This window comes from Thunnus albacares, chromosome 5 (assembly GCF_914725855.1).
Source record: "Thunnus albacares chromosome 5, fThuAlb1.1, whole genome shotgun sequence".
Taxonomy (NCBI): domain Eukaryota; kingdom Metazoa; phylum Chordata; class Actinopteri; order Scombriformes; family Scombridae; genus Thunnus; species Thunnus albacares.
Genome location: NC_058110.1, coordinates 12,528,286 through 12,555,939, shown reverse-complemented (window position 1 = coordinate 12,555,939; position 27,654 = coordinate 12,528,286). Strand labels below are relative to the sequence as shown.

The 27,654-nt window shown below is 40.3% G+C and overlaps 1 protein-coding gene across 2 annotated transcripts in view; it reads left to right on the top strand.

Moving 5' to 3' along the window:
• Positions 1-3,191: 3,191 nt before the first annotated feature.
• The window catches only part of sema3bl (sema domain, immunoglobulin domain (Ig), short basic domain, secreted, (semaphorin) 3bl), a 71,387-nt gene continuing 46,924 nt past the window's right edge, over positions 3,192-27,654 (top strand). Inside the window, exons 1-2 of one of the 2 annotated variants that reach the window (XM_044351220.1) lie at positions 3,192-3,634; positions 23,535-23,695. In XM_044351220.1, coding sequence (XP_044207155.1) covers positions 3,529-3,634; positions 23,535-23,695 — 267 coding nt within the window. In that variant the 5' untranslated portion in view covers positions 3,192-3,528. Of the gene's footprint in view, positions 3,635-22,882; positions 23,178-23,534; positions 23,696-27,654 lie in introns of those variants that run through there. The other variant, XM_044351221.1, reaches the window with a different exon arrangement.

Below are 27,654 nucleotides of genomic sequence, written 5' to 3'. Positions count from 1 at the left end.
TATGAGCCCTCAGGCACACACGCACACAAACACACCAGCTGTCTCCGTGTCTTGTGCCTCAAAATTGTTCTCCATCCACTATTTCTGCTCTACTTCCCACATTGTGAATTCATGAACTTCTGCCCTGCCATTCCCAATCACCACTCAAGGAGCACCAATCTTATTTGTCAAAGTGATGCAATGTCAAGATGCTGGTAAGTGGTTTTACGTTTCATCCCTACTGACAGCCTGAAGAGCATAATTCAGCCCTGGGAGGATTTTGTGAGGCGCAAAGCAAGTCCTTCACTCAGACAGTACAATTCAATCAGACAATAGACCGCAATTCTTTAACAAGGGGAATTCAGAAGAGTATGGCGTTCCTTTCAGAGTGAATTACATTGTTCGAGAGTTTGGATGGCGAGACTGAGAAACAAGAAGATCCTTCATGGGATTTTTAAGAGCGAACACCATGTCTGAAACCAATATGAGTGTTGTATGTGACCAGGAACGACATTGAGTAATTTATAGAGAAAGTTAGCGAAACAAAGAGCAAAACACGGCGAAGGAAATTCATTTTATTTAATCAGCTCAGCTCCTCATGTTCCTCTCACATTGTTGTGGTTTAAAGGACATTTTCTTCTCTCAGGTCATTTTCAGTTAACAGTTCTTTTAACAAATGCAAGGAACACTCTTTCAGCGATGGCTGCTGCTGTTTTTGTAAATTAATTAATTCAGCTCTTCAACACTCATGCTGCCGTTGGCCTCTTCTGCTGCTTTCCCACGTCTGTTTGTCCTTCAAAAGGAATCTACATTTAGACAAGTGTTATCCAGTCAGGAGCCACTGAGGGCTGAGAGCACTTCACTACAACAAAAACAACCAATCAGAACAACTTCACTTAGAGCGTGGCCTCTAATTTGCGAAATCAGTCGGTGTGTTGTTTGCTTGTAATAAAAACCTTCATACTCTTTGTCCTTGGTGGCACATTGTACATGAATTTATTGGCGTAACAAGTTTCAATTTACTGTTATTTGTATAAATTGTACTTACACACTTAACTTAAACAACGTGTTTGTGCACAGGTTTTGAGAAATGATCCCATGGTTCAAATTACTGAGAGAGAAAAAAAAGATTTTATTGCTACAACATACTTTTGATTCCTGCTTTTTTTTTAATCACGGAGAGCCAGCAAAAAGCAACATTTGGTTTGGTTTATTCATGCATAATCAACATATAAACAGAGTAAATGCAACACAGACATTTATCTTGCAATGTCATACATTTGAACTTGAAAGCAGTATAATCAGTTACTTGGTTTAAAATGAATGAACATCATTAAACATCTTTTAATAATGAAAAAAACATGTGTAGCATTAAATTAATGACACGGCAATGCTGAAAAACTACAAGAAAAACTATAAACAGTCACAACACCATCACTGGTAGTCTACTGGTCTCCACACTGCATTTTACATTATAAACCGCTGTATCTGATTTTGCAGGAGATATGCTGCGTTGCTTTGTGGCACAAAACAAAAGCAAAGGCAACAAAGACAGATAATATTTCAGACTTTCTGGCAATGGGACATAATGAAACCAGAGAACAACGGATGGAAACATCCTTTCAAATATGTTTGTCCTCCAAAAGATGCAAAACAATGTGCCCGAAGACAAGGGCAAGTAGCAACATCTTTATTTCATCAGTAAGCATCGGTGTTTACTCGAAACACGATCTTAATTTCAAGGAGCACTATACCACTGGAATGAGATGGAGGCTACCTGTTGTCAGTACGTGGTCTCATTTGTCTACAGTAATTATACAATGTTAAAAATACTTCATAAAGCAATTACCAATATTTGTTTCTTCACTTCCTAGTATGTGGTTTAGAGTTATACAACAATTGTGAGAGAAAGCGGCATGAAACTGTTCAGATATGGTATGATTAGATATCTCTGTTATTCTGTAGAGAAAACATCTGTTTCTAATTGCATATTTAAGGTTTTGTTGGCACATGAATTATCTAAAATGAGGCCAAAATATGCACTTTTATACAGTATATCCATCAATAAGGCATTTGATATCTTTCTATTTGAGAAGTACGCCTTATTTATGAGGCTGGGAGTCTCTGAGAGCATATATGTGCCAGAGATCAATTTCCTCACAATAACATCTTCTGATATCTACTTGCAGTGTGACAAAAGCTATTAGGGGAGAATCCAACCAATACTGTTGTGAGCATATGATTGATTCTTTGTGTCACTCCACTGATCCGCCAGTGCGGTTCCTCCATGAAAACAGAACTTGAAGTGCACGTGGGAGTCCCCTTCCCTGGCACAAACAAGCCCTCAGCAGAGACACGCTGTCATCTCAAGCGCCCAGCATTCGTGCCAACACTCCTGACACTCCTCTCTATCCCCACTTTCTACCTCTCAGCCTGTATGAAACATGTATGGGAGCCTCTTTCCTGGTACAAACAAGAGCTCCCAAAAGACTCAGGGTTGCAGTAACACTGACACCTTGAATGGCTCTCTCTCACCCTGCCGTGACCCTCGTGTTCACTTGTAGGCTTGCTTGTGAATAGATGCATATGAGAGGGAAGGGGGGGTCGAGAAGGTACCCCACGACTTAATTAAACTACTGAACACGTCCCAGTGACGCTGAAGGGGTTAAGGAGGGTCACATACACACAAGGCTCACAGGGGAGAGAGATGGAGATGGGGCCGCATGTACTTTTTGTTTATTTTGTTCAGTTTCATCCATTTATCGCCCATACATCCAACCTCTTGATGTCTTCATTATCTTGAAAAATTCAGATGGTGGCAAATCTTCCTCCTTCAGTGCTTCTACAACTGACTTTAAGGGCTGGTTCACCCTTTTTGAGCAAGAACTTCACATCACATCAACACCATTTAATTTAGCCTCGAAACAATGTTTTTTTTTTTTTTTTTTTTGCTATCTCTTCTGTATCTTTCCCAGAATTTCTTTTGGAGATTAATTTCTTTTAGCGCAGCGTCAATAAATGTTTCTCAGAGCTACATTGCATATCACTAGATGTTGCTTTTCTTCCAAATGATTTTGAAATAGTGTTATGAATCATCTTTAGGAACGTGCTTCCCAGTGCGTCTGCATTGGAGAGAGCTGTGCGTAAAGGAGGGGCAGATCACTTGGAGCGCTTGCTGCTGCTGCTGCTGCTCTCTCTCTCTCTCTCTCTCTCTGCTGTAGAGGCGTGGTGTCTCCCTCTCTCTCTGGCTGACACACACCGCCTGTTAGGCAGCTGTTGTAAGTGGAGAAGTGGAAGAGCAGCAGCCTTTCGAGCGGAGTCAGTGAATCATATCATCAGCACCGAGCAGAGCGGCAGTCACTGCGCGGAGGGGACAACCAGCTGCTCGGTCAAAGAGCCTTTTACGCACCTCGGCGAACCACCTAGAAACACAAATGTAGGCATCGTGAGAAGAGAGACCCCACCTGTTAAATTCTCCTGGAGATATTCTGTTCGATTGTTTATAACACATTTTGAAATTTTAAAGAAGAAGGACATTTCTTCAGCAGAATGAGAGGATTTACATCTTTCTGCAGCATGATTCTTGTTGCGCAACTTGTCGCCACTGTCTCAGCCAACAAGTTAAATGTGCCGCGCCTGAGACTGTCACACAAAGGTAATTAGATGATCTATCTATCTATCTATCTATCTATCTATCTATCTATCTATCTATGCTCAAATGCTGATTATCACTCTTTATCCGTGCGCGCGCGTGCTCTGCAGGTGGCTTTAATTGGCTATATTGACCGTCTCGTGTGAAGTATTTGAAGTCTTTTCTTTTTCTCTTTCCAGCAGATATCTGTGTTTTCTGTCAATAGTTCAACTTAACACCCACCTCTTAAAGCTTAGAGGCTTACTTACTTTAAAGGTTTGTGCATTTTTTCCAACTACTTCTCTGCTCCTCGCGGTGGTCTGAGCTGGAAGCTTTAAATCTGGTTCGACATTTTGGCTACTGTTTTGGGAGGTTTATTTGTTTTAGAAGGCATGAATACGTCAGTTTACTGGTTTCCAGTTTGAAACAGCTTCGCAGTGCAGGCAGGGTGTCCAGCCAGAGGAGATTTTGGCGGAGCTTCATCGCTCTGCGGTGGGATCCACCGGGGTGCGATTGTCTCATTATAGATGTTTATACACAGAAATACCCAGAGATGAGGTTACATGATTTATACAGTGAAATGGATATTAGAATATAGTGGAGGTCAATATAAATGAACACAAATATCCTACAGCACCAGAAGAAGAGCATATCTTTTATTCGTGGCCCTGAAAAAGTCATGTTGCATGTACACAGTTCAAGTTCAGACAGTCCAGAATGACCTTTAACCTTTAACCCAGTCGAAAAGTAGTTCCTGCTGTCTCACAGGAATCATATGATTATTAATCCTACGGACTGGGGTACCAGCAGAACCCAGAGGTTTACTTTTCATCATATCCCACAGGTGCTTTATTCTATCATTTTAATTTTTCTTTGTCAATCAATTTGTTCCTAATGACTTCATATCATTATCTGTTTCTGTTTTAATTAGTGCTTTTAAAAAAACAAAACAAAACAATGTATTGGGGTCCAGGGGGACCTCAGTCAAAAGCATCCAATTCTGCCCAAGCAGTTTTAATGGATGGAACTATTTATTGAGTTCATGTTTGCCATGGGTCCTAATTTAAAGTATCTCACACTATCAGGGCAGATAGGGACACTCTGTCAGTCATTTTGAAGGTTTTGTGGAAAGATTGTATTTGAGATAAAGGCTGCAGTTTGTATTAAAGAAAAATGTATATTTTCCTTTTACTCAACAAGCAAATTAACTGTAACTTTCCTAAAATAATAACAATAATAATAATATTTTTTCTCAGATGACATTAATTACATAACTTATCATGTTTTGAGAAGAAATAAGTTAACATTTTGCTATGATTACCGTTTCTTACAGCAGTTTATTCTTGCGGTCCCCAGAGTCCCCAGTCAGTGGTCCTTGTATCTTAAATATGTTGGTCGGATGATGATTATACTGATTTTATTTGGATGCTGGCTGAAGGTGAAGTAGTTTAATAAATTCTAACATTTCCATATATAGTTTATTTTTGGCACACATACACTCTCTCTCTTCCTCCTCCCCCCCTGTCTCAAATCTAAGCCCTGTTGTTGGCCATGACTCACTCAGGTTTAATGATAAGGCAGTAAAGGATCCAGTGGGTGTGTGTGTGTTTAAGTGCTGCTGACTGTGTTGTTGCCAAACCATGCTCATTGTTTCATTTCACGCAGAATGGAGTGGGTCTGCAATCATCATCAGCGATAGATATCGCACAGGATTTCCTCTCGTTCAGTTCCATGTTTTCGGGAGAAAAGTCACCATCTGAGCTTACTGGTCTTCCTGTCTGAGGTACTGGAAATACTGCTCAGAAAGGGAGAGAGACAGAAAGCGAGAGATTGAGATGCAGACTGATAAAGAAAGGGGATAGAGCAAGTGGAATTTGATTTTTGAACACTGAGGCCAGGGCAACAGAAGAGAGCTGCAGACACATGAAGAAATGGTGAAACTCTGAAATTGCACATACTTGCTTTTGGATATTTAACTTTCAACATACATGCTAGAACCTCTACCAACTAGGCTACTGCTACAGTATATAGAAAAGAGGAGAAGACGCAGAGTGGAAGGAACTTTTTATTGAACAGTCATTCCCTGGGCAAACACTTATGGAAAAGGCAGTGCCCAAGATTGTGAGTCACTGCATTTTAACCATATAAAAGCCTCTTTTTCAAAGTGCCACATTTTCATTTTGGTCCGGTAATAAACAGCACCAAATAAAACCAGATTTTCACTCCAGTCTCATTTTGCGAGCATATTGACGAGTGTGGGAAGAAACTATGCCTATAAGATTCTCATTAGTGTCCAACCGGTTCCTTGCTTCCTGTGCAGATGACCTCAAATCTGACCCCACAGTTGACCCTCTTTCAAATAATTTCCCCCTTGACTCAACTCTTTCTTTTCTTTGTCTCTCTTTCAGCACAATCTCTCCTCTCTATGCATCTCATCTTCTCACTATAATTTAATTTCTCACTTCTTTTTCTCATCTCAGTGTTCTTTCTTTCCTGTCTGTTTGGCTCCGTCTGTCTATTTCTCTATCACCTCGTCTCTCATTACAACCCGGAGAAGCCCAGAGGGTGTTTGTATTCCCAGGAGGATGTTGAGGTAATTTAGCGACAGGAAAAGCTGTCATTATCTCATTTCAATCAATTAGTGGGTAGAAGTTCAAGCAGGAAGAAAGCCATTTTTACCTCCGAACTATTAAAGTATTTGTACTCTTCTCCTCTCCTCTCCTCTCCTCTCCTCTCCTCTCCTCTCCGCTCCTCTCCTCTTGGCTCCTGTCCAAAACCAGACTACGTTTGGTTTAGAAGTGAGATTTTTTTCACAGTACATTTCCTAAATACATGTTTTAATTAAGCAATATAAATGCTGTGGAAACAGAATATGTGACCTAGATGTCTAAAAAAATGTACTTTCCAACCAAATCTACTGACATATTTAAATGTCTTGTGATCTACGAATCACCATATTAATGCTTGTTGGAGCTTTATTCTTTAATTTATTCACTTATTTTCTCTCATCTCTATCTTGATCCTTATTGATCTGATATTAATATACTTTTTTTAATGAACAAACTGCAGTTAAAGCTCTTGACATCATGTGTGTGTGTGTGTTTGTTATGAGGTGACAATGAATCGTCGAGGTGGGTGATGTTTGCGTGTGAGGTTGGCGGCACTCCCAGCCCTCTGCCAAGCCAAACTCCCATCATGCATTTCTCTCTGTCTTTCTCTTTCTGTCTCTGTATGTCTTTCATTTGTCCTCCGCTCCCTTCAATCTGCCTAGGTCTTTTATTAATTTGAATTCCCTGTGTCCACACGCAAACAGAAACACGCACTGACTTGAGACACACACACACACACACTCCATCTAATACAATATTCACTTTGTCTTACCAGAGGCAGGGGGCCCTTGAAAACAGAAACACTCACATCAGCGTCCTGTTTTGATCAGATTGCATTAGTTCTCAGAGTGAAGAGTTATGTTTGTTTTCGCTTACAGCCTGTGAATGAATGAGTTTGTTTTCTCAGTCGGCATCTCCCAGATGCAGATACTTGGACGGGTGTTAGTTGTTCTTAGGCAGGGGGGGTAATCTGTCTCCAGGAGTCTGTTGGAGCTGCTGAAATGTGGGGCATCTGCCATCCTTTCATCTTTCAGCTCTTTTTCTTACTTTCTCCATTCTTCTTCATCTTTCTTTCCATTTTGCATCCCTCAGTCCCTCCCTCATTTATAATGTTCCTCTTTCCTTCTTTCCTCAAGTTCAGTTTAAGTGCTCCCAGGCCTCTGGATTGATCTAAAACCCAGAAAAGGAAAGTAAACGAGGAAACGAAAGGGGGAAGCTTCTAGGTAACAAGGCCAACTGGCTTGTAAGACACATGTTTTTTTACTAGGATGTATATAAGCTTCAGCTTTAAGAGATATTGGAAAGAAGAGAAGGTTTTAGAGTTTTTGTAATGGTTGACATGTGTTTAAATTTCAAATGTTTGTATAAGTTCTTTTCATTTAGTCAAGGAGGTCTTTAGCCCGCGGGCGTAATAGCCAATATTCAAGTTTACAGTACATGAAGAATAGTCCAATAGTTCAATGAAAGAAAAAAAAAGGAAGAAAAAGTAGAAATATTAAGAAGTAGTATGGAAATAAAGTCCTACCAGGTGAAAGTTGTAATTCTTTATTGATTTCAGCTGTAAAATCCATCTTATTAATGAGGAGACGTATGTTCGGAAGTCTGATAAAGTCTTTAAGCTTTCAAGCAGAGATGAAAGGAGATTTTAATGTTAGCGACAAGTTTCTGTATGCAAGTTTGTGTCTCAAACTTATTCACTTATTCACAGCTCTTTTAATTCGTTTATATTACTATACAGAATACTTGATTCCCACGGATGGTGTTTATTATTTAAACGATGATCCCTGACATGACGTACATAAAGTCTATTTCAAGGTTGACAAAGACTGAGTGAGAGACGTTCCGAGAGCATATGGGCATGAAATATGATAAAACAATACTTGCATTTTTAATTGATAAAAGGAATGACCTGATTATTAGAAATAACAGGAAATAATACATCATCTTTTTTGAAAATTGCAGTGCTACTCACAGACTGCAGGTTAAATATATACACTCATATCAAATGTGCATTAAACACACATCCAGGTGTCCTGTTCAAACTTCAGCTTTCATTGTGGTTTAAATATCAAAGCACAATCAAAAAAACGTGTAAACTGTAAAATATATATATGCACATATATATATTGGTGTTTCGGACAATAGGCCTTTTTTATATATAATACATGATAATGAAAGCAGCACAAAAGTGCTTTATTCTGTCCTGTCCATGAAAATCACCCATAGGCTATTTTGTTTGGAGGCTACAGCGACACAGTAAGAGGTTTTCTGTCTGGTATGTAGACCTGCTGACAGAGGAAACACACTACATGTTTCTGACACCAGGGGCATGATATGAGGGGTGAAGAAAGAGAGAGTGTGTGGGTGTGTGAGAGAGACACAGTGATATAGATATCTGTGTGTGCTGAGGCGTTAGTGTGTAGGTGTTTTTGATCTGGAGTAAAGCATTTATGTGTGTGTCCGTGTAGGCGTTATTGCGTAGGTGAAGGGCAAAATGTGCACGTTTGTGTGTGAGAGAAGAGAGAGACGCATTGCTTCTGATGGAGACATCTGTGTGTACCGAGCTGTCGGAGGGTTTGTGTGTTTGAAGTTAACTGTGTGTGATTGTGTTTGTGAGTGACAAAAAGAGAGAGCGATGGTATCTGATGTAGACATCTGTGTGTTTCAAGATGTCACTTGTGTGTCATGTCAACAGCATGTCTTATGTGACAACCTTCAGATTGTGGCCTGGCAAGATCACAGACAACACACAGATGGAGGAATTCGGTGGTGTGTGAGAGATGTGGAGCTGGGAAAAGGATTGAGATGAACACAGCGCCAGAGCAGAGAACACAGATGGAGAGGAAGCTGGGGTGAGAAGAGAGAAGGTGCCTAGACGGCTGAGGGGAAAGAAAAAAGGAAGGAGTGAGTTAGTGAAAAAAGAAAGAATCAAAGAAAGACAGAAACAATGAGGTACCAGTGAAAGAATTTGGGGCATCAGACAGACAAAGGAAGTTCAAGATACGAGAACTTTTACATTATAAATCCATGATGAGCACTGTGGATCAATGTGGTATTGCTGAGATTGAACCATGACTTGTCATACTGGTAAAGAATAGCCCTCTGTGCTGACTGCTCCTATTGTTTCCACTGATTTTGACTAAAATTAGATTATAGATGGGGCTGAGCTCATTTCTTGGAGCAGATTTGATATGAACCTGGAACAGGCTCGTACAGTAATACTAGTGTTTTATCTCCATCAATATGAAGTACAAGTTTTCTTATCGGGGAGACTGTGGAGACTCACCTATATTTTATAGCCAGTGAGTCACAGTTTTACACTGGGTGCTTCATCATTAAGATGAACATGGGCCCTGTAATTTGTTTTAAGTCAATCAGACATACATCATCTATGCTGCTGTAAATACTAAAGCACAAAATGTGCATTAATCGGCAGCCGAAAATAGTCCCAAACCAATACACAATTTGCTCTTGTTTGAGTAACATTTGCTAAAAACTGCGATGTCCTGCTGTTTCAGTCAATTACTGAGACTTTTTAAAAAAAATGAAACTAAATATCTGTAACTCAGTCTCGAGTATTTACATCTTAGAACAGAAACAAATGGAATCATGTTTCTGAGAAAGTGTGGAAAGTGTAACGACCGCTACTGCAACACGCCTGCCTTCAGCATTTAATTTATATGGACAAAAGTTGTGTATAGAAATCCCAGTGCATCTTTAAGATATGGCTTCACCCTGAAAAAGTCCCGTGTACAAAATGTGAACTGTGAGGCTGAATTGCCTCTGGATAAACATCTAGCTGTACCTCCGGGGTGATCTGGGAGATAAATCTAACACCCCAAGATCCCTTAAAATCCAAGGATAGGTTGACGGCTTAGCTCTGCTGCAAAACATGTCCAGATAAACACTGCATTGATACACTGAAAGGTCAGCGCACACAGGACTTAACTGCCTGAACCAGAACCGCACTGTGAATTAAAACATGTGCCCCTAATGCTGGAATGAATCAACAGCCTGAAAGATGAATTGTAGAAGGGGAATAGCCATGAAAGAGAGAAAGCATCAATGAATTTCAAAGAACAGAGAGACAAGAGGACAGAGGAGAAAGAGGGAGAGTTAATGAATGAAAGATCTGTGAATGTGGAGAGAAAACAAATGATGGATCCATGAAAGCTTGAATGTAAATGAAAGAGTGAAGAGAGGAAAAAGTGAGCGTCAGACGGAGATGGAAATACCGGAGGAAGGCAGATAAAGAGAGGTCATAGTACCGTGGTGGAGAGAGATAAACAGACAGAGAGGGAGCTAAGAAAATGAAAAGAAAAGGAAAAGACAGGAGGTTGAAAGAGTGGAGAGAAAGATGAGAGAGACAGAAGAATGAAAGAATGACAGATAGAAGGATAAAAGGAAGCGAGAGGCTAATCTAAAGCCTGAAACACACTGGTCCCTTTGAGAAGCAAAAGTTGAGAGTTCAAGTCCCAACAATGTGGTTTTGACCATCTGTCACGTAGATTAGGTAATACTCCACTTACACACAGGAGTTATGAGAGGTGTGTGTATCTCTGTGTGTGTTTCATCGCATGTGTGTGTGTCTTGTGCACATAGTGGGAGTAACCTGTATTTCTTTTCTTTGTGATTTTTTACATCTGTCCAGTTTGTTTGACTATGTGTCCAACTTAACGTATAGATGTGTATGCGCCTGCTAACAGGCCAGCCAAAACCAACCCCGGTGTCCACAGCAATGGCCGTTTTAATATGAAAATTACAAATCACAGCAGTGGACCGTCACCAAGGGGGGTTCAAGTCCTGTCATACTATTTATCTAAACTTTCTACATTCTGCCACACCCTGAAGAACGAAGACACATAGCAGCTACTCTCCCTGCTGACCCACCCTCTAGTCTGGTGCTGATCTGATCTATTGTTTTACTCTGCTCTCAGTTTCTCCATCTGGACTGGTGTTTTCTTTGACTCCAAATGCTATTCAAAAGCCCCTACAGTATGTATAGGATTTTGACTTGTATTAAATATTACTCACCAACAAAAGTAATTGCATTACTCAGTTTTTTTGGTAAAAGTAACGGTGCCTTTAAACAACTCTACACACCCACATGCCACATATGTTTTTAACACGTGTAGAAATAGAAGACGAGACATTATGGTTTAACAATCAGCCAGCCTACAGTCAGGAAGTATTTACTGACCATCAACAGCTCGTTTAACTGCATCCAACTCTCCAGAAGTCCCGTCATCACAGTGAAGCTGTGGGGTTAACACACCCTCCAGCTCTGGACACAAAACAATAAATGTATTTATTAAAACTAATGTTAGCACAAAACAAAGAGAAGGGTGTGTAGGCCAGCAACATCAGCAATTAAAGCACTGCGAGGATGTACGGGTTATGTTCCCTGGAGGGGTCGGAGGTGCAAAAGCAAGAAAAGGTGATGCAGGGTGGATGTCGGCTGTAGTAAGAGAGAGAAAGAGCGAGCACATGGGCTAGTTTAACAGTCTGCAAGGCCCCGGTGAAGTAAATCACCTGATGACCCTTCACTGTTAGCCAATAGCCAAAGGGCAGCATCAGTGGGGTGACATACTGTGCTCTACACATGAACATGTGGTGTCACACAAATCTTTTGTCTGTTTCCATATGTTTCTTGCACTCAACTGCCAGTTATCTAACATGGGAAAACGAATCATTAAAACATCTTGGTTAAGTTTAGGGAAAGATAATAATCATGGTTAGATGCGACAAACTTTAAGACTGTGATGCAAACCTGCCCCACAAGAGTTGAATAGCAAATGCTAACATGCCCATCCACTACCACTTTGGTCTGCATCTGACGTAACACCTCTTACTGCATTGAATGCTGGCATTGAACTAAAATACAGTTTTTTCAATATGAATCTTTTTGGTTGGCATGTCGGCATTACATTTCAAGCCAAAATAGTTGCATATGCACCATATTTGTAGAGGATTGCATGTTTGCTTCAGTTTTTCAAACTTGCCAAGAAACATTTTAGTTGAAAACCACTGCAGATGTAGTAGAAATTCATATAACTCACATGGCTGTCTACTTTACAAAGCCATCCATAGCTTTTAATACTTTCAACAAATCACAGTCTCATAAAAACACTTTGTGAAAATTTTTAACTCGCTTGGACAAATGTTGAATTTGGCCTTCTCCCATACGTCACCGTCAACCAAGTGCATGCTAGGTCATGATGTCGAAATGACAGATGCTTTGCCAGTGTTTTACAGTAAGTCTGGCTTTTCCAACATGAGAGAGAAACATCCCTCAACCACCCTCTCTCACTGAGAGAGATAAACATCTTCAGCTCTGTTAAGTGTATTTTTTCACTGGAGACATTAAAGGACTACTAGACATTACAATACTATGCACACAGTCTGTCTGGACACACCAGCCAGCAGAAAGCAAGCACACACACAAGAAAAGAAAGAAAAACAGAAAGAGAAAAAAAAAAAAACCCAAACTACTGAGATGTTTATTTAGAAAATGCCACATTAGATACACACACACACACACAAAGACAAAGAAGGTTCTTCTTGTCTTCTCATGTCATTGCAGTGTCCTACCATTTGGCACTTTGGCTCACAACCAATGCAAAGTGATAATGAAACAGGCCAGAGGTGATGGGAACCCTCTTTAATGCAGGATGGGAGACATTACATGTCACACGCACTGAGGTACTGTCTACCCCCCCCCTCCCCTCCCCCCGCCCCACCGCCCATGCCACGGAAACAAACACACACCCCGTCTTGTAGCAATCAATTAGTTCCACTGAAGATGTTGACAAGAAGGGCTGAGCACAAGGGACTCTACTGTGGACTGATGTATCTATTAGACAGCAGATAACAAACACATAAACACAAACATCACAGTTAACTGAAGCCCGTGTGTGTGTGTGCATAGTTGGGTGCATGCGTGTGTCCATATGTTAACTGACACAGAGTGCTGCCTACTAACGTTTATGGCAAGCTGCTGTCTTACTGGTCGTCCATGTTTGCATTTGTACTGTAATTTGCTGCAGAACAGAACATTAGATACTTTCACTATTTCCTTTAGTCTATAATTGATTGGTATCAAAACAAATCAATTTGCTTTGAGAATTAGTTTAGACTGTAATTGTTCTTTTCGTGATTTGTTTGTAATGGAAACAGATTGAAAAACCCAGCTGTATTGGCATTTTTTTCTTTCTTAATACATATAAAATGTAGGACTAATTATATACAAAAAATAGAATCACATTTACATTTGATGTTGTTCAACTTTTAATATAAGTATTTAAGTAAGAATTCATATCTGCTCTCACACAGAAATGCATGCATGCATCCGTCTATGAGGCCAGCAGAGATCTGGCTGAACTCTCTGTGCTGAAAAATGTGACAGCCAACGGAGAATTTAATAGAGAGTTGGAGCCCTCGGATGAGGCGTCGAAGGAGGTGAGGGAGGGATGAGAGTAAAAAAGTTAATCCGAAGGAGAGAGTGAGGGAGGGCGATAGCATTGATCTTTATGGAGGGAGAAAATGTAGTATGGGTACTGATGAGGTGAAAGTGAGTAAGGAAGAGGAGGAAGTGAGGAGGGAGGATGACTGATTTCTGAGGCAAAGAGAGGAAGGGTGAGATTAAGAAAGGAAAGAAGCGGGGATGAGGAAGTGGGAGAAAGCTGGCTTTAAGAGAAGTGAAGTTTGTCATGGATCCTTTTGGATGATGGAGAGAGAGAGGTGTGTGTGTGGTATGGGTGAGTAATGGAGTTAAGAGTGGATCAAAAATGGGAGGAAAAAAGATGAAAGTGGACAAAAAGAGAAAGATGGATAGAGAGAAAGTGACAGGACGCCAGGGAGGGAGAGAGAGAGAGGAAGATTAAGGGAGAAAGAGGGGAGGGAGAGATGATGAAATGAGGGTAGGGGGGGGAGGCAGAGGAGGGTGAGGGTTGATGAGGATCGAGGGTGATGAGGTAACACCCTGTGCTGTGTTTTGATTGGCCCAGCAGGGAAGATCGGGTAACAGGAACTCTGATAGGCATCCTGAGACAACAGAGAGAAAAGTCTTGAATAAGTCAATGTGTGTGTAAGAGAGAAAGAGGGAGAACGAGAAGGAAAGGAGAAAGGAAAGAAAAGAAAGGAAAAACGAAGAAAGAAAACTGAAACAGGAAGACAAAGAAAGAAAAAGACATTGAAATCATACTGTATGGTCACCAGTTTTTGTGTGTGTACCCTCTGTGGTGCTCATCTCACTTTTCATGGTTTTACCATATGATTACATGTGTCTGGCTCTGATGAAAATGCACGCTGTGTGGGTAAAGTGACATCTCCAGTGAGAAACAGTAACAGGTTGGCAGGAAATCCCAGGATTTACACTGTCATGAGTTATATGGCCTATGGTATCTCAACAGATACCATTGGCCTGAGTTAACACAATGAAAACAGATATCTCAGTCTGCTAGCTGCGAATTAATACTTTCTGAGTAACTGAGCTTTAAAAAGGAAACCTGAAAAACATCATGTGAATGTTAGCAGAATTGTTCCTATGTAAAAACTTTACTATGCAACTTTATTAATGTGCAAAACATGACCAATAACATCTTCTTGTTCTCTGAGATTTTTTCATTTGAATACAGAAACCTGATGAGAAAAATCAAAAAGGATGCACTTGCAACGTAACGTACATGACATCTAAGAAAAGAAAAAACCCCAAAAAACACCAGATTCTCAGCGTAGAAAAGACAACAATCGTCAATTCATAATAGAGTTTGTGTGTGAGTCTGAACTTTGCCGTCCTGTCACAATCACTCAGTGCTTTGAGAGGCTGCAGCTGTGCCTTTTTTCAGCTGCCGCTGCTCTTTTACACGAGAGACAGAGAGCTAGAGAGAGAGAGAGAGAGAAGGAACATTTTTCATCCAGAAGACTAATCCAACCTGCTTGTGGTCCCGATATATCTGATCTTCCCCTACTAATATTTTCCGCAATTGTCACTTAACCCCCCCCCCCAACATATTTTCTAAAAGTGAAAACCATCTTTCAGTCGAATTCTGGAGAAACTCAGAAAACGCATTGAAAAACAGAATTGTCCCAATTTATTTGGGATGTCTGGTCACCATTGTTACTGTATATAGTACATGCTGTATACAGTTTGTATGAAGTATCAAGTTTGAGTTCAATGGTAACGTCAGCATCCTAATATATGCTCACAATAGCAATTAACATGACGATGTTTAGCAGTTCACTTTTTTTTTTACCATGTACACCATATTAATTAAGAGTATTAGCATGCTAAGATTTGCTAATTAGCAGTAATCACATACAAGTAGTGAGTAATGCGAGTAGCTTATTTGGTCAAAATTCACCAAACTCATACCAGTGTGGGGAATGACTGTACAGCACACGTCCATCAGCTGCCGACTTATTTTACTCAAAAGCAATGATGTCAACTTCATGGCAGGGCTAGAGGAAAAGTCAGGGAGGTCAGAAGTATTTATCGCCTGGGAACCATTAACGATTGATCTAGCAAATGTTGAGCTATTTCATGTTGAGAAAGTTTTGACCTGTTGGAGGCAGATACGCTCATATACTGAAGTTGTGAAACCGTATGGAAATGGATATTAATTCTTGTGTTAAATATTTTGATTTTGTACACAGTTACTGTTTAGATATGAATGATGTGACCTAAATTCCACGCAAGGATAAATGATCACATTTACCTTCATAAGAATAAATATAACAGTGCTGTAACAATAACTTTTTTACATACATTTTTCTTTGCATCTTTTTCTTTACAACATGCAGTATGTATGAAAAAAAAATTAAATGAGTAAATTGAGGTCATAAAAAGATCCATAATGTTGGTCATTTTATATATTTATTGTCTAACCCTGAAAACCTACTTTATAAAGAACTATGCAAGGAGGAAAAATGTAGAGGATGAGAGGAATTCGATACCAGGGAGAGGAGAGGAGGATGAGGATGAAGAGGAGTGGGAGTGGCGATAGACGGAGAAACACCGTGAGACGACTTTTTGTGAATGCGGTAAATTCCAGAAATACTTGGCACACTGCAACAATATACAGCCGAGATCTAATGATACCCTGGGAAGTCTGTCAGCGGTGTAATGAGTCTAATGAGTCTTTATTTGTGTGTGTTTGTGTGTCAGAGCTCATGAAAACAAAATGTCAAAGAGAAATATTTAGAGAAAGAGACTGACGGTGAGTTTTGTCAGCAGAGATGTGAATAGGTACAATTGAACCAAGGACTCTTTGATTCACAATGCTGTGTGTGTGTGTGTGTGTGTGTGTGTGTGTGTGTGCGTGCGAGTGTGCATGTGTGTGTGTTTCTGGTATGCATTTTGTAGCACAGGGGGTCTAATAGGCTTCAGATGTGTCCCCCTCTCCCACTGAGCCAACAATAACACTGATACTGTAGTGTGTGCGTGCGTGCCTGCATAAATGCATGTGTAAGTTTGTGTGTGTGTGTCTTAGTCTGCAGCTTACCATAGCTTACACTCTGCCTGTGCCCAATTTGTACATTAGAGATGTCAGCATGAGATTTGCAAGTGAACTTTTTCACTCATTCTCTCCCTCTCTCTCTCTCTCTCTCTTTCTTAGTAAATCTTTTTCTTCTGATTCTCCCGTTGAACCCACTTCCTCTCTTGTTTCCAGACCTGTCCAGACCCTTTATCACTAAATGCAGTTATGAAAATGACAGCCAGAGATTTTATATTATGACTGTTAGCCGATGATCCTAAACAGGTGCCCCTAAATAGACATTCCCAATGAAAATACTTTTCTTCATCTCCATTCCTGGACTCTTTATATATGTGACAATCTCATACTATATATAAAAAAACACCTTCTAAATTTAAAGGATACACAACTGTGTGTCTAAGCCGCATGTACATCAGCATCCTTGGGCCCAGTTTGAGATAAGATACCAGTTACTGTGGACTTTTTTTTTTAGCATTTTATAGACTGAATTCTTCATCACTGCCAGAATATTCCTTTAAAAAGATAAAAAAAACTAATAACTTACATGCATCTTTTAAACGAGTCAAGGTGTAGATTGTTATTCTGGCCATTGCTACATTTGCTCACACAGGAGATGAACTGTTCTGTAAGGACGACACCACGCAGGCATCATTACGACTGTTCTGGAGGACCATCCGTCCATTTTCTATAACCAGTTATGCTGTTCACTATTACAAGGAGCTGTCTCAGCATGCATTGGGCAAGAGGCAGGATATACTGGCATCAGTGGATGAGCTGGTGAACTTGTGTTTTCCTCTTGGTTCGGTTTCTTTTCACACAGAAAAAATTCAAGGGAACCAAAATCACTTTGTTCACTCTACTCATTGGTCAGATGTGTCTGGGGTGGGAGCAAGAACATAAACACAAGAAGAAGGTCTTGAAGAAGGTGCCAAATATAAAAAATGCCAGCGCACTTTGTTGAGTTAGTCCAGGTTGGATCTTGATTCATTCTCCAGCTAGCTGCTAACAACTGTTGATTTTGCTCATCCACATCCCAGTTTGCAAAGTGCACCTAGCAACGGAAGCTGTTTAGTTAGAGTACGCTTTGTAGTTTGGTCGGACCAAGGTCGGATAACATTCCCATGGCAAATGAACTGCTCCACTGTTTGTGTGGGACTAGTCTTAGACCACATCCTCAAGGGGTCTCAGTGCAGCTGTTTTAGTCCATACTCGGGTACAATTGCTATGTTCAGAATTGCCCAAATGAATCACTGGATTCAACCAGACTAAACAGTGCTGGTCTGAAAATGCCCTTAGAGTCTTTGGCCTGTCAGGTGAAACTGGAACGCCAGGTGGAAACCCACACAGACAAAGAGAGAATGTGCGATCTCCATACAAAGGCTGTAAAATATCAGGAAAAATGCAGTTTCTGATGAAATGATGCTGTTACAAAACATTTCATTACTCCTGTAGTTGTACTGTAGTTGGGAGCAAAATTAATATAATATATTCATCCACTAATACTGACTTCAGTTTCATCATAATGTGTCTTTTTTTCTATCTTTTATCAGAAGTTTGATTATATTACATTGGTTTTTGGGTGATGAAAGAACCATGTAAGCTTCCAGATCAATCGAAAATAGCAAATATGGAAACGGTCTTGCAACAGCAGCAGTGACTGTGATTGCAAAGTCCTCATGTCTGACAGACACCAGGGCATGCCTCAGCCTGACTAAGCGGAACATTGTCAATGTAAACAAATCCCAGAATAAATTATTGCATACATATCTTTGTAGTGGCTGAGGGTGAGGGTGAGGGTTTGACACGTACAGTGAAACCAGATGCTCTTTAGCGTGTCGCTTTGGTTTGGCACGGCTGCTGTTTGTAAATGCAACGTCTGCTGGCTGCCTTTAGGGAAATAAGACACATTGGAGACAGATGTAGAAGTTTCCTTATGGATGCTGTGAGGAATTTCGTAGATGTATAGGTTCTTAAGACACAAGATGGATAAAAAGAGAGACAAGAGACAAATCTAGTAGCAAAGACGAGAGAGACAGGAAGACAGATGGGTAGACATGAAATAATGAAATTGAAGACATATTTAAAAGCGACTTCAAGAGAGGGAAAATAACTTCCAGAGAGGAAGTTGGAGAGGGATAGACAGAAGAGACGGAGCATGATGAAGTGGAGAGCGAGGTTAAATGGATAGATGGAAGGGAGGTGAAGATGGATCGACAGCAGGAGAGAGAGGATGGTGAGAGGTGAGACAGTGGTGTGGTTTCCACAGTGAGGCGATGAGCTGCTGGAGTGGTAACAAGCTGCAGATGGAAGCTGTTAGTTCACCTTTCCCCTCTGTGTTAGTGTTTGTGTGTGTGGCTGTGGTATTTATGTGCTTATACTTTAGCTGCTGTTTGATGGAGATTTGTGTATACTTGTGGGTGATTAATTAGATACAAAGGTAGAACTGAAGAAGAGATAGAGACATCAAAGAAGCCTGTGCTCAGATGAGCACTCAATTTAAGGATGAAAGCACAGGAAACTAGATCTTTGAAAATGTCCACGACAGGTCAAAATGCACTGACACAGACACCCCTGCACTGTGTAGCATACACCGCTTGTGAAAGAGTTGTGATATTATGCATGTTAAGTAGCTGATCACTGTTGAAAGACACAGAACTTCATTTTAAATTCTGGTCAGGAGCACTGTGGCTCCTTTTGCTCTCAATGCCAAAGTGCCTGTTTTAAAACCATGATAGGTTTGTGCCCTAAATTCACACCAAGCTCTGATGTGACTTTGCAGTAAAGATGAACACTGACTGCACATGTGGAAGAAGTGCACCTTTTTTCATTTTTGTTCCTGCCACTTGGAAGATATGTATAGGCCCAACACTGTCTCCTAGAGATTACATTTGCTAGAAACGTAATACTGGCTGAATTACATTTTCTCTCAACAGAATGAGAAAATGTTGTTAATCAATATATCAGTTGCTTTAATTGTCATTCTGAAAACAATTTTGGCAAAATGTGGAAAATCTACTGTACCTCGGTTATTTGAGGTTAGATAATCTTAGTGAATCCCCATATTTGATTCATCTTTAAATACACAGGGCTTACAACAATGTGATAGCTCTACCGCAGTAGCCAGACAGTATCCGTCTTCCACAATCTTTCCTGTCAAAACAAAGAGGTGTGCTGTGAACATTAGATCCCGACCCTTTATCTACAGTATCTGTGAAAGGTCTTAGCGCACGAAAGCTCAAACGCTGCATACACGGTCTTCTCACCACACATACACAAAGTCACACAGTCTCTTGTCATTCTCGTCATTCGCCAGCCGGAGGTCATCTCAGTTCTCAGAGCTGTGTGGAAAAGGTTCAACACATGGAGACAGACAGTCATCAGCTGAAGTCGTCTAGAGCCGCCTGCATGTTGTTCTGATAAACTGTGTCATGAAAGCACAGATTAGACCTTCCTGCTGAAATATTTGGCCTCTACAGGCCTGTTAGTATCAGTGCAGGTGTTTAATCTGTGAACATACTTAAATCTGTTCATATACACTGTGTAAAGTGTAGTAACATTATCTGCTTTTCAAAAAATTGCCAAACATTTTACAAAATCTCTGAATATATTCAAACCATACTGAGAAAATACAACATTTAGTATGAAAATGTATATCATACAATGGCACAAGTCTCCGTAATGTAAAACAGTCCTAAAGTGTATCTTCCTCTCTGTCTCCTCATTGTATTTTCTGCTTGCTCTGCCAGTCCCAATAAATCCAACATACATCATTACATGTTCTGTCTGTCTCGTGGCTTTCTCCGCAAGTCTCTTTTACTACTCATTATTTTCTGACTCTTGCCAGCTGCAAAAAGCCACAAAGCCTCCTTCCCTTCCCTCTCCTACTTTATCTTTCTTTCTCTAACTTCCTCTAACTCCTCTCTCCCTACACTATATCCCTGATGTCTTTCTGCTTGTGTATCTTCCATATTCTCTTGCCAGCAGCTTGAAACTTTTATATCCAGTCTTTCTTATGAATCTACTCCCCTCATTACTGTCTTCAGAAGATTTTTTAACAACACTTAACAGGCTTCGACGTTGGTTGGCCTCAGCGGAGGAAAGTGTTTCACTAGAGTTGTCTGTTCATCCTGTTATTTATTTGGCTGCTGTAAAGACTCTATTAGTTAATATATATTCAGAGAAAACATGATAGAGTGTTAAACTGTTAAGTGTTCTCCCCTCACTGTAAAAGTTTATTCTGCACCGGTATTGAGGGTAATCTAGGGTGAGGCTCTTTGGATGTGAATATGTGTGTGTATGCCTGCAGGCAAAGGACGAAGTTGGAATAAGGGTAAGGAACGACTGACGCATCTTTCTGCATGTGGAGTAATGCTGAAGTGATGACTCAATTTAACAGAAAACATAGTCACTGACAGAAAATGAATTATTGATTAATCATCACACCTCACACACGAGGCAAAAATCCCAAATATTTTCTGCTTCCAGCTTCTCAAATGTGAGGATTTACTGCTTTTCTCTGTTTTACATCATGATTATTTAATGTCTTAATTTGGGCTCTGACAAATTCAATTTTCACGATGTTTTGCCTTTTATGGACTAAACGATAAATTGAGTAATCAGAAAAATAATTGAGTGATTAAGCTATAAAGACAAGCAGTTTTAGTGTAGAGTATGCAGGTGTGTGTATGTGTGTGTGGACACTTAGGGAGAGGAGAAATGGAGATTTCTAGTAAAAACAGATCAGCTGTGTTTGTGTTTGTCTGCAAGGCGCCAGTGATGGACAAGGTGTCACTGGTACATGGGGCCCTTGTGCTTCACTCAGTCAATACCCTCGCTGAGTGGCGAGTGACTGAGGCAACTTTCTCACAGTGTGTGTGTATGTGTGTGTGTGTGTTGAGCCGAGTGAAAAAGAAAGATACAGAACAGCGAGCGTGACGGACGAGTGATGAGAGATAGACGGAAAGCCGATCGAGCCATAAGACTCCTCCACTGAGGATTTGGCATACCAATGACGCCTCCTCACACACATATTTCTCTCCTCATCTCTTCACCTAGAGAGAGAGAGAGAGAGATGCAAGGTGATAAAGAAGAAGAGACGGGATGGAAAAGAGAGAGTAGGAGAGGCAGAAATAAGAGGTGTTTGTGTGAGAAAGTTGAAGATTTCGAAGCTGTGGGAGGTTGAGCGGCTGAGAAGCAGTGGGCTTGTGTTTATGTACTGGTGCGTGTATATATAATTATATTGTATATACAGTATGTGTGTGTGCGTGTGTGTGTGTGTGTGTGTGTGTGTGTAGAGGAGAGAGAGGAGACACCCCACGTCTAGCTGAACTTGAGTTCAACCCGGTCTCCTCCACTCCTGCAGAGTCGTTGCAACAACCTTTTGACTTTGAAGCTGCTGCCAGATCAGCGAGGAGAGCCAGGTGCAGCCTGGTGTGTACAGATGGACTCCTGCTCGCCCACTGATGGGAGTGTGTATCATGTGTATATATACCCTCATAAAGTCATGCACGTGGTAAACTTAACATAACTTATCATCATCATTGGACTCAAAAGGTTAGCTCAACGTGACATTCTGACATTTATTAGTGTGAGTTATTGCCAGCTTTTACTGTTTTCAATTGCAAATGAAATAAAACAAAACCAGCAAATGTGTGTTAATATAAATATTTCTTTTTCTGGGACTCAGTGGTCGGCTGATACTCAGGGAAACATCCTTTAATGTTCAGGAATGATTTGCCGACAGCAGCAACAGGAGCATGTTTGGAGACAATACAGTGGAACAGAGGGCAGTCTTACATCTGGATTCCCACAAGAAACTCTTGTACTCTTGTGGTACTTGGTGATTTAGTGATGATAAAAATGTCTCCATGAAGAAGGTGATGAATATGGTATGAATTCACTTACTGTTGATCGACCTATATCAGTCGTCTGAGGGACAGGATGCCACTCATTCAGGAAACAAACACAGGAAACGTATGGTACTGGATGTGCTCACTGAGCCAGCACAAAAGCAGGACTCTGACGCACAGAAAGGGATTGAAACCATTATCAATGTTATTAGTTACACCTGTGTTTCATTACTCTAGAACAGCCTGCTGTTTATTTGCTGGTATAAATGCAAGCAGCAGAGTAGGAGGAGGCTCACTAGCTGTGAGCACAGGGATAAAGACAATAAAGTGTTTTATATAAATTTGTAAAAGGTGCATAATGCTGAACTGTCACCACAGTGTGCAAGTCAAGTTTTTCTGTCCAATTCTAATCTGAAAGCAGCAGTACAGCAGGGGGTTGGGTGTGGTAGAGGGACAACAAGCAGGTGCAGCTGCAACAAGCAAGACTGATCAGCGCTCCGCAGGATGCAAAAATATTCTCACAAAATTTTCTTAACTTCTAAGAAACTGGAAACGAGATCAGTCAGGACTTTGATCTCTGGCTTATTTGTGAACACAAACTGAGCAAATTGGGGTAATCTCCTTAACGATGTATTCTACCTTTTATTGATATTCCATTAAGTTGTTTTTTTCTCTTTAATCTGTTTTCTTTGTCTTTTTCTCTTGCTGTATGCATTTTAGCTTTACTTGTTATTTAATTTCCATGTGGAGTGTCTTGCATTTTTGATTTGTATGTTTTCCTGCTTCGATCTTATGCTTTATTACTTGGCAGGAATATATTTAAGTCCTGTGAGAAGTGTGAAAAGTCTTCCACCCCTGCATCATTATCTCTCTTACTTTCCGCTCCACCTCCTCCTGCTTTCTTTTTCTATCTCTTCTGTTTGTGTTTTTTGGATGCCAATACTAATCTTTTTCTCTCCTCTCTCTGCAGACCTGCTGGCGACCAACAGGTCATCTATCTTCAGCGGTCATCATGGCCAGCTCTCTCTTACTGCCGTGTTCTTGGATGAGTACCGTGACCGCCTCTTCCTAGGAGGGAAAGATGTCATGTATTCTCTCATGCTGGGACCCGCCAGCAGCGAGCCCAAGGAGGTGAGGCTGTTTGGAGACAACAGCTACAATCAGTTATTTTATTGATGTTATTTTAATGACTTGTTCTGCTCTAATGATCGATGTGTAGTGAAGGGTTAGTTGATAGTAGTCAACATTTGTCATTCATTTTTAGATTTAAGTGGTTCCAATCTGTAAAAAGATGATGTATGACTTGAAGATATAGGCGTAGGGTTTTCAGGTTTTACAGAATCCTCCCCCTTTGTTGAACATCTGTTATAACACTCTGTCATAAATCAACCATAAACATGGTGACTCAAACCTGAGCAGCCATTTCATTTTATATTACTGCATTACATTGCATCATCACTGAAACATTATCAGAAAACAGTGATGAAAATATTTTTAGAGAGTTTAAAGAAAGCTCAATTTTCGGTAAAAACAACAGATCACGCATCTATTTCTGGGGTAAATATGCATCTCTGGGCCAATCATTTACTGCATCCAGTATATTATGAAATTTCTTTGAAATGTGTGAATAAATAAGCATGGTTGCAGTAGGATATGACTGTAGTACCAGAGCTATTTTCAGCTCTGCTTTACCTCTCTTCTAACCTAAACCTCAATCACATTTTCTACGATCTCATGCCCTTCCTGCTGCAGGAACAACTGTAAAAGTGCAGCTAGTGCTAACCAGCCTTGTTTTTTTGTTTTTTTAAATCTAGGTCACCTTTATTATGAACATCCATTTGTCATTCAGGCTTGTCAAACACGCTGGTTTTGCAGTGAGAGTTACAGTCTCTCACCAGAGAGAAATAAGAGTTGAACAACGATGCTGAAGTCAGAGGCCGTATTCGCAAAGGACCTTATTTTACCACTAAGTGGTACTAAAAGACTTTTCTCCTAAGAGCTGTTTATAAAGCTGCTGAAAGCAACTTTTACTAAGAATAGAGAGATCTTCTAGGCTAAGAGAAGGAGTGGGGTTGACCCATGGGTGACTTACGTAGCATTTGAGGGCATACTGCCAGAAGACTGAAGCTGCTGCTGCTTTCCCTACAATCTCTGTGCAGCCATTATACTCGGATGCTTTGTGAATACGTCCCCCGATTTACCGTCATCACACACTGAGAGTCTGCTGACATAGAGAGAGATAAGAAGCCGAAAGAATGCTATCGTTGCTCTAGATTTAAGGCTCTGTTTTCTTTTATCAGCAAATATTGGATTTTTGATTTTAAAACCTAACTGTTGAAATAAAATGCATTTATTTTGGGAAGATATCGACATCTTGGTTTAAGTCAAGAAGACCAGATATGTTGAGAATCATGGAAAAATGTGTCTCATATTGGAGTGGAATTTATATCTAATGTAATTTATTCAGCGCAACAACGGACATAGATATGAGTTTTGCTGTGATTTGTGGAGTTGGGGAGTTATTATACCTTTGAGTTATATCTTACGAGCATTCTGAGAGTTTTTATTGGAAGGCTTTGACACAGGGGAAATGAGCGAGTTAAAATGAAAACGGGATTTCATATCATCTTCATGTGTATCTGTTGAAGAATAGTGCTGGGAATATATGCAGCATATATTTATTCAGACATTATTTTGCAGTAGGGCGCACAGTGTTCTCTGTGTTCCATCAGACTGGTTTGTAACAAGCGTAGAATAAAAATATGTCTCTCTAAAGCAGAAGTCCCTGATGTGCGCCACCACTTTAAGAGCAGCAGAGTATGAGTGAGTGTGTGTGTGTGAGTGTGTATCTGTGCTCATACATGGGTCAAAGACAGAGTGAATGGGGGAACTGGGAATTTAAGTACACAGGGAGCCAGATGTCGCCCACCTTATCCGCCCTTTAATTCCCCTACATCCCTCTCTCAGCCTCCTCTCAATGCTCTCCGCCTTGGCTGCTGATCACACATGAAGCTCTCTGATATTCTAGTTTGCTGCAAGCTGAGGTTTAATGCCCATGCTTCCATCAAAGCCAGCCATTGTGAAATCTCCCCGTGATGCCAGTTCAATGAAACAAAGGTTTACAAGACGACATACATCTGCCAAATACTTCATAAACCAGTGCTGAAAGACGGAGAGAAGAAGGGAAAGGGAAAAAAAACAACCCCAAATGAATGAATTCATAATGTTTGTCTTCGCATAAGGGATTATCACTTAAGCAAAACATGTTGATGTTAAATCAAAGTTGCTTTGACAACCAGCATTGATGTTGAAAACCCGTGGTTCCCACAACTGATCCCTGCGTTATTTTCTAAAATTAGAATCTCAGGATGTTTCTGATATGAGTTCAAAGGTGTCTTGAGTATTTTGGGAAATATAAATATTTGCTTTCTTAGCAGATGAGAAAATTAATATCATTCTCATTTCTGAGGCAGAGCTGCAAAGCAATTGGCCTAGCTTAACGTAACTGTTTATATAGTTAAAGACACATGAAGTGCTTTGAGCAGGAGACAGGCTTATCATTTCTGACAGGCATATCACAGGGCTATGAAACCATATATTCCTTATGTTGGAAGGAAATATGAAAGACAGAAATGAAAGTCAGACAGCGCATCCCTACTTCCAACGTCTCTGCTGCCAAAACCTAAAAACTCTCCCCAAAACCACAGATTGTAATTTTTACATTTCTGTTTGTATATGAATTAAACAAATTAGATACAACATCTCAATTAGTGAACTTTAAAGGTGATGGTAGGCATATTTTTCAACTTTTGACAGAGCCAGGCTAGCTGTTCCCCAGTCTGCAAAATACACTTATTCGCTTTCTTTCCGAAAGAGACATGAGAAGATTGACACAGCTTGTTGTCGGTGCATTAAGTACGGAACTGGAGCAGCTAACCCCGGCTAACCCCGTCTCTGCTCCAGTTCCGTACTTAATGTACCGACAACAAGCTGTGTAAATCTTCTCATGTCTCTTTCGGAAAGAAAGCGAATAAGTGTATTTTGCAAAATGCTTACCTATTCCTCTAAAGTTATTTTGCTTGTTTGGGTTGAAAGTCATCCTTCTAACACACCTTGAAAAATGCTGAATATTTTTGATAATGAAAATAATTTAAGCCTGAAAAATAATATTAAATAATATTATGATGTGACTGAAACATTTCTACTTAAAGGTATACTATGCAGGATTTGTCGGTTGTAAACACAGCATTCAAAGTTGGTCCCTCCTCCCCAGTTTGTCTAAAGTGAGCTGAGAGCAGAGCAAGAGAAAGTAAATCATTGTTAACCAAATGGCTGCCACTTTTTGTCACTATTCTTATTCTTTGTGGTATTTTTACATTTCTTATGGTGCATCTGATTAAATATCTAGACTCTGTGAGAAACTGTTAAAGTTTAATAATCAGAATTGTAGTTTCCAAGCTCAAACTCTGTCAACCACAGCTTATTATATCTGCTTGGCATGAAGGTAACACTGCCACCTTTTCCACTATAAATCTGACTAACAGTGTAGTAAAATTGGAAAATGGAACTAGGTGTTATTCTAAACACAAGGGTTTGGTTGAAAACAAGTCAGACAGCTTTAAATCAGTGCATTCAGTGTTTCTGCCCAGGTCTTAAACCTACCAGTTCCTACTGAATCAAATCTTGAAAGTGGAGCTTTTCCCTTAATAATGATTACCCAGGAAACACTAAAACAAATACTGATTTAGTTTATGTAAATGTTTCAAATGATGGAATCAATATTCCACTTTCTCCTTGCTAAAAGATAAATATATATGGCATTTGATACACCATCTTTGATTATTGTATATAAAATGTTAATATTTTGGGGGGGGGGCGTTGGCCTGGAAATGTGGCTGGCACCTTTTAAAGACTTTGTCATTAGTTTCAGCATGTTCAGACGACTGGTTTATTTTCCTCAGTGTGTGGTTACGTACAATGTGTCTTGTGTTGCTATGCTTCCTTGGTGATTTTAGAGATGGCGTGTGGCCCAGCTTAGTGAGGCTTCATTCTAGAGAACTCCCTTTGGCTTCCAAGGAATACACTACGCA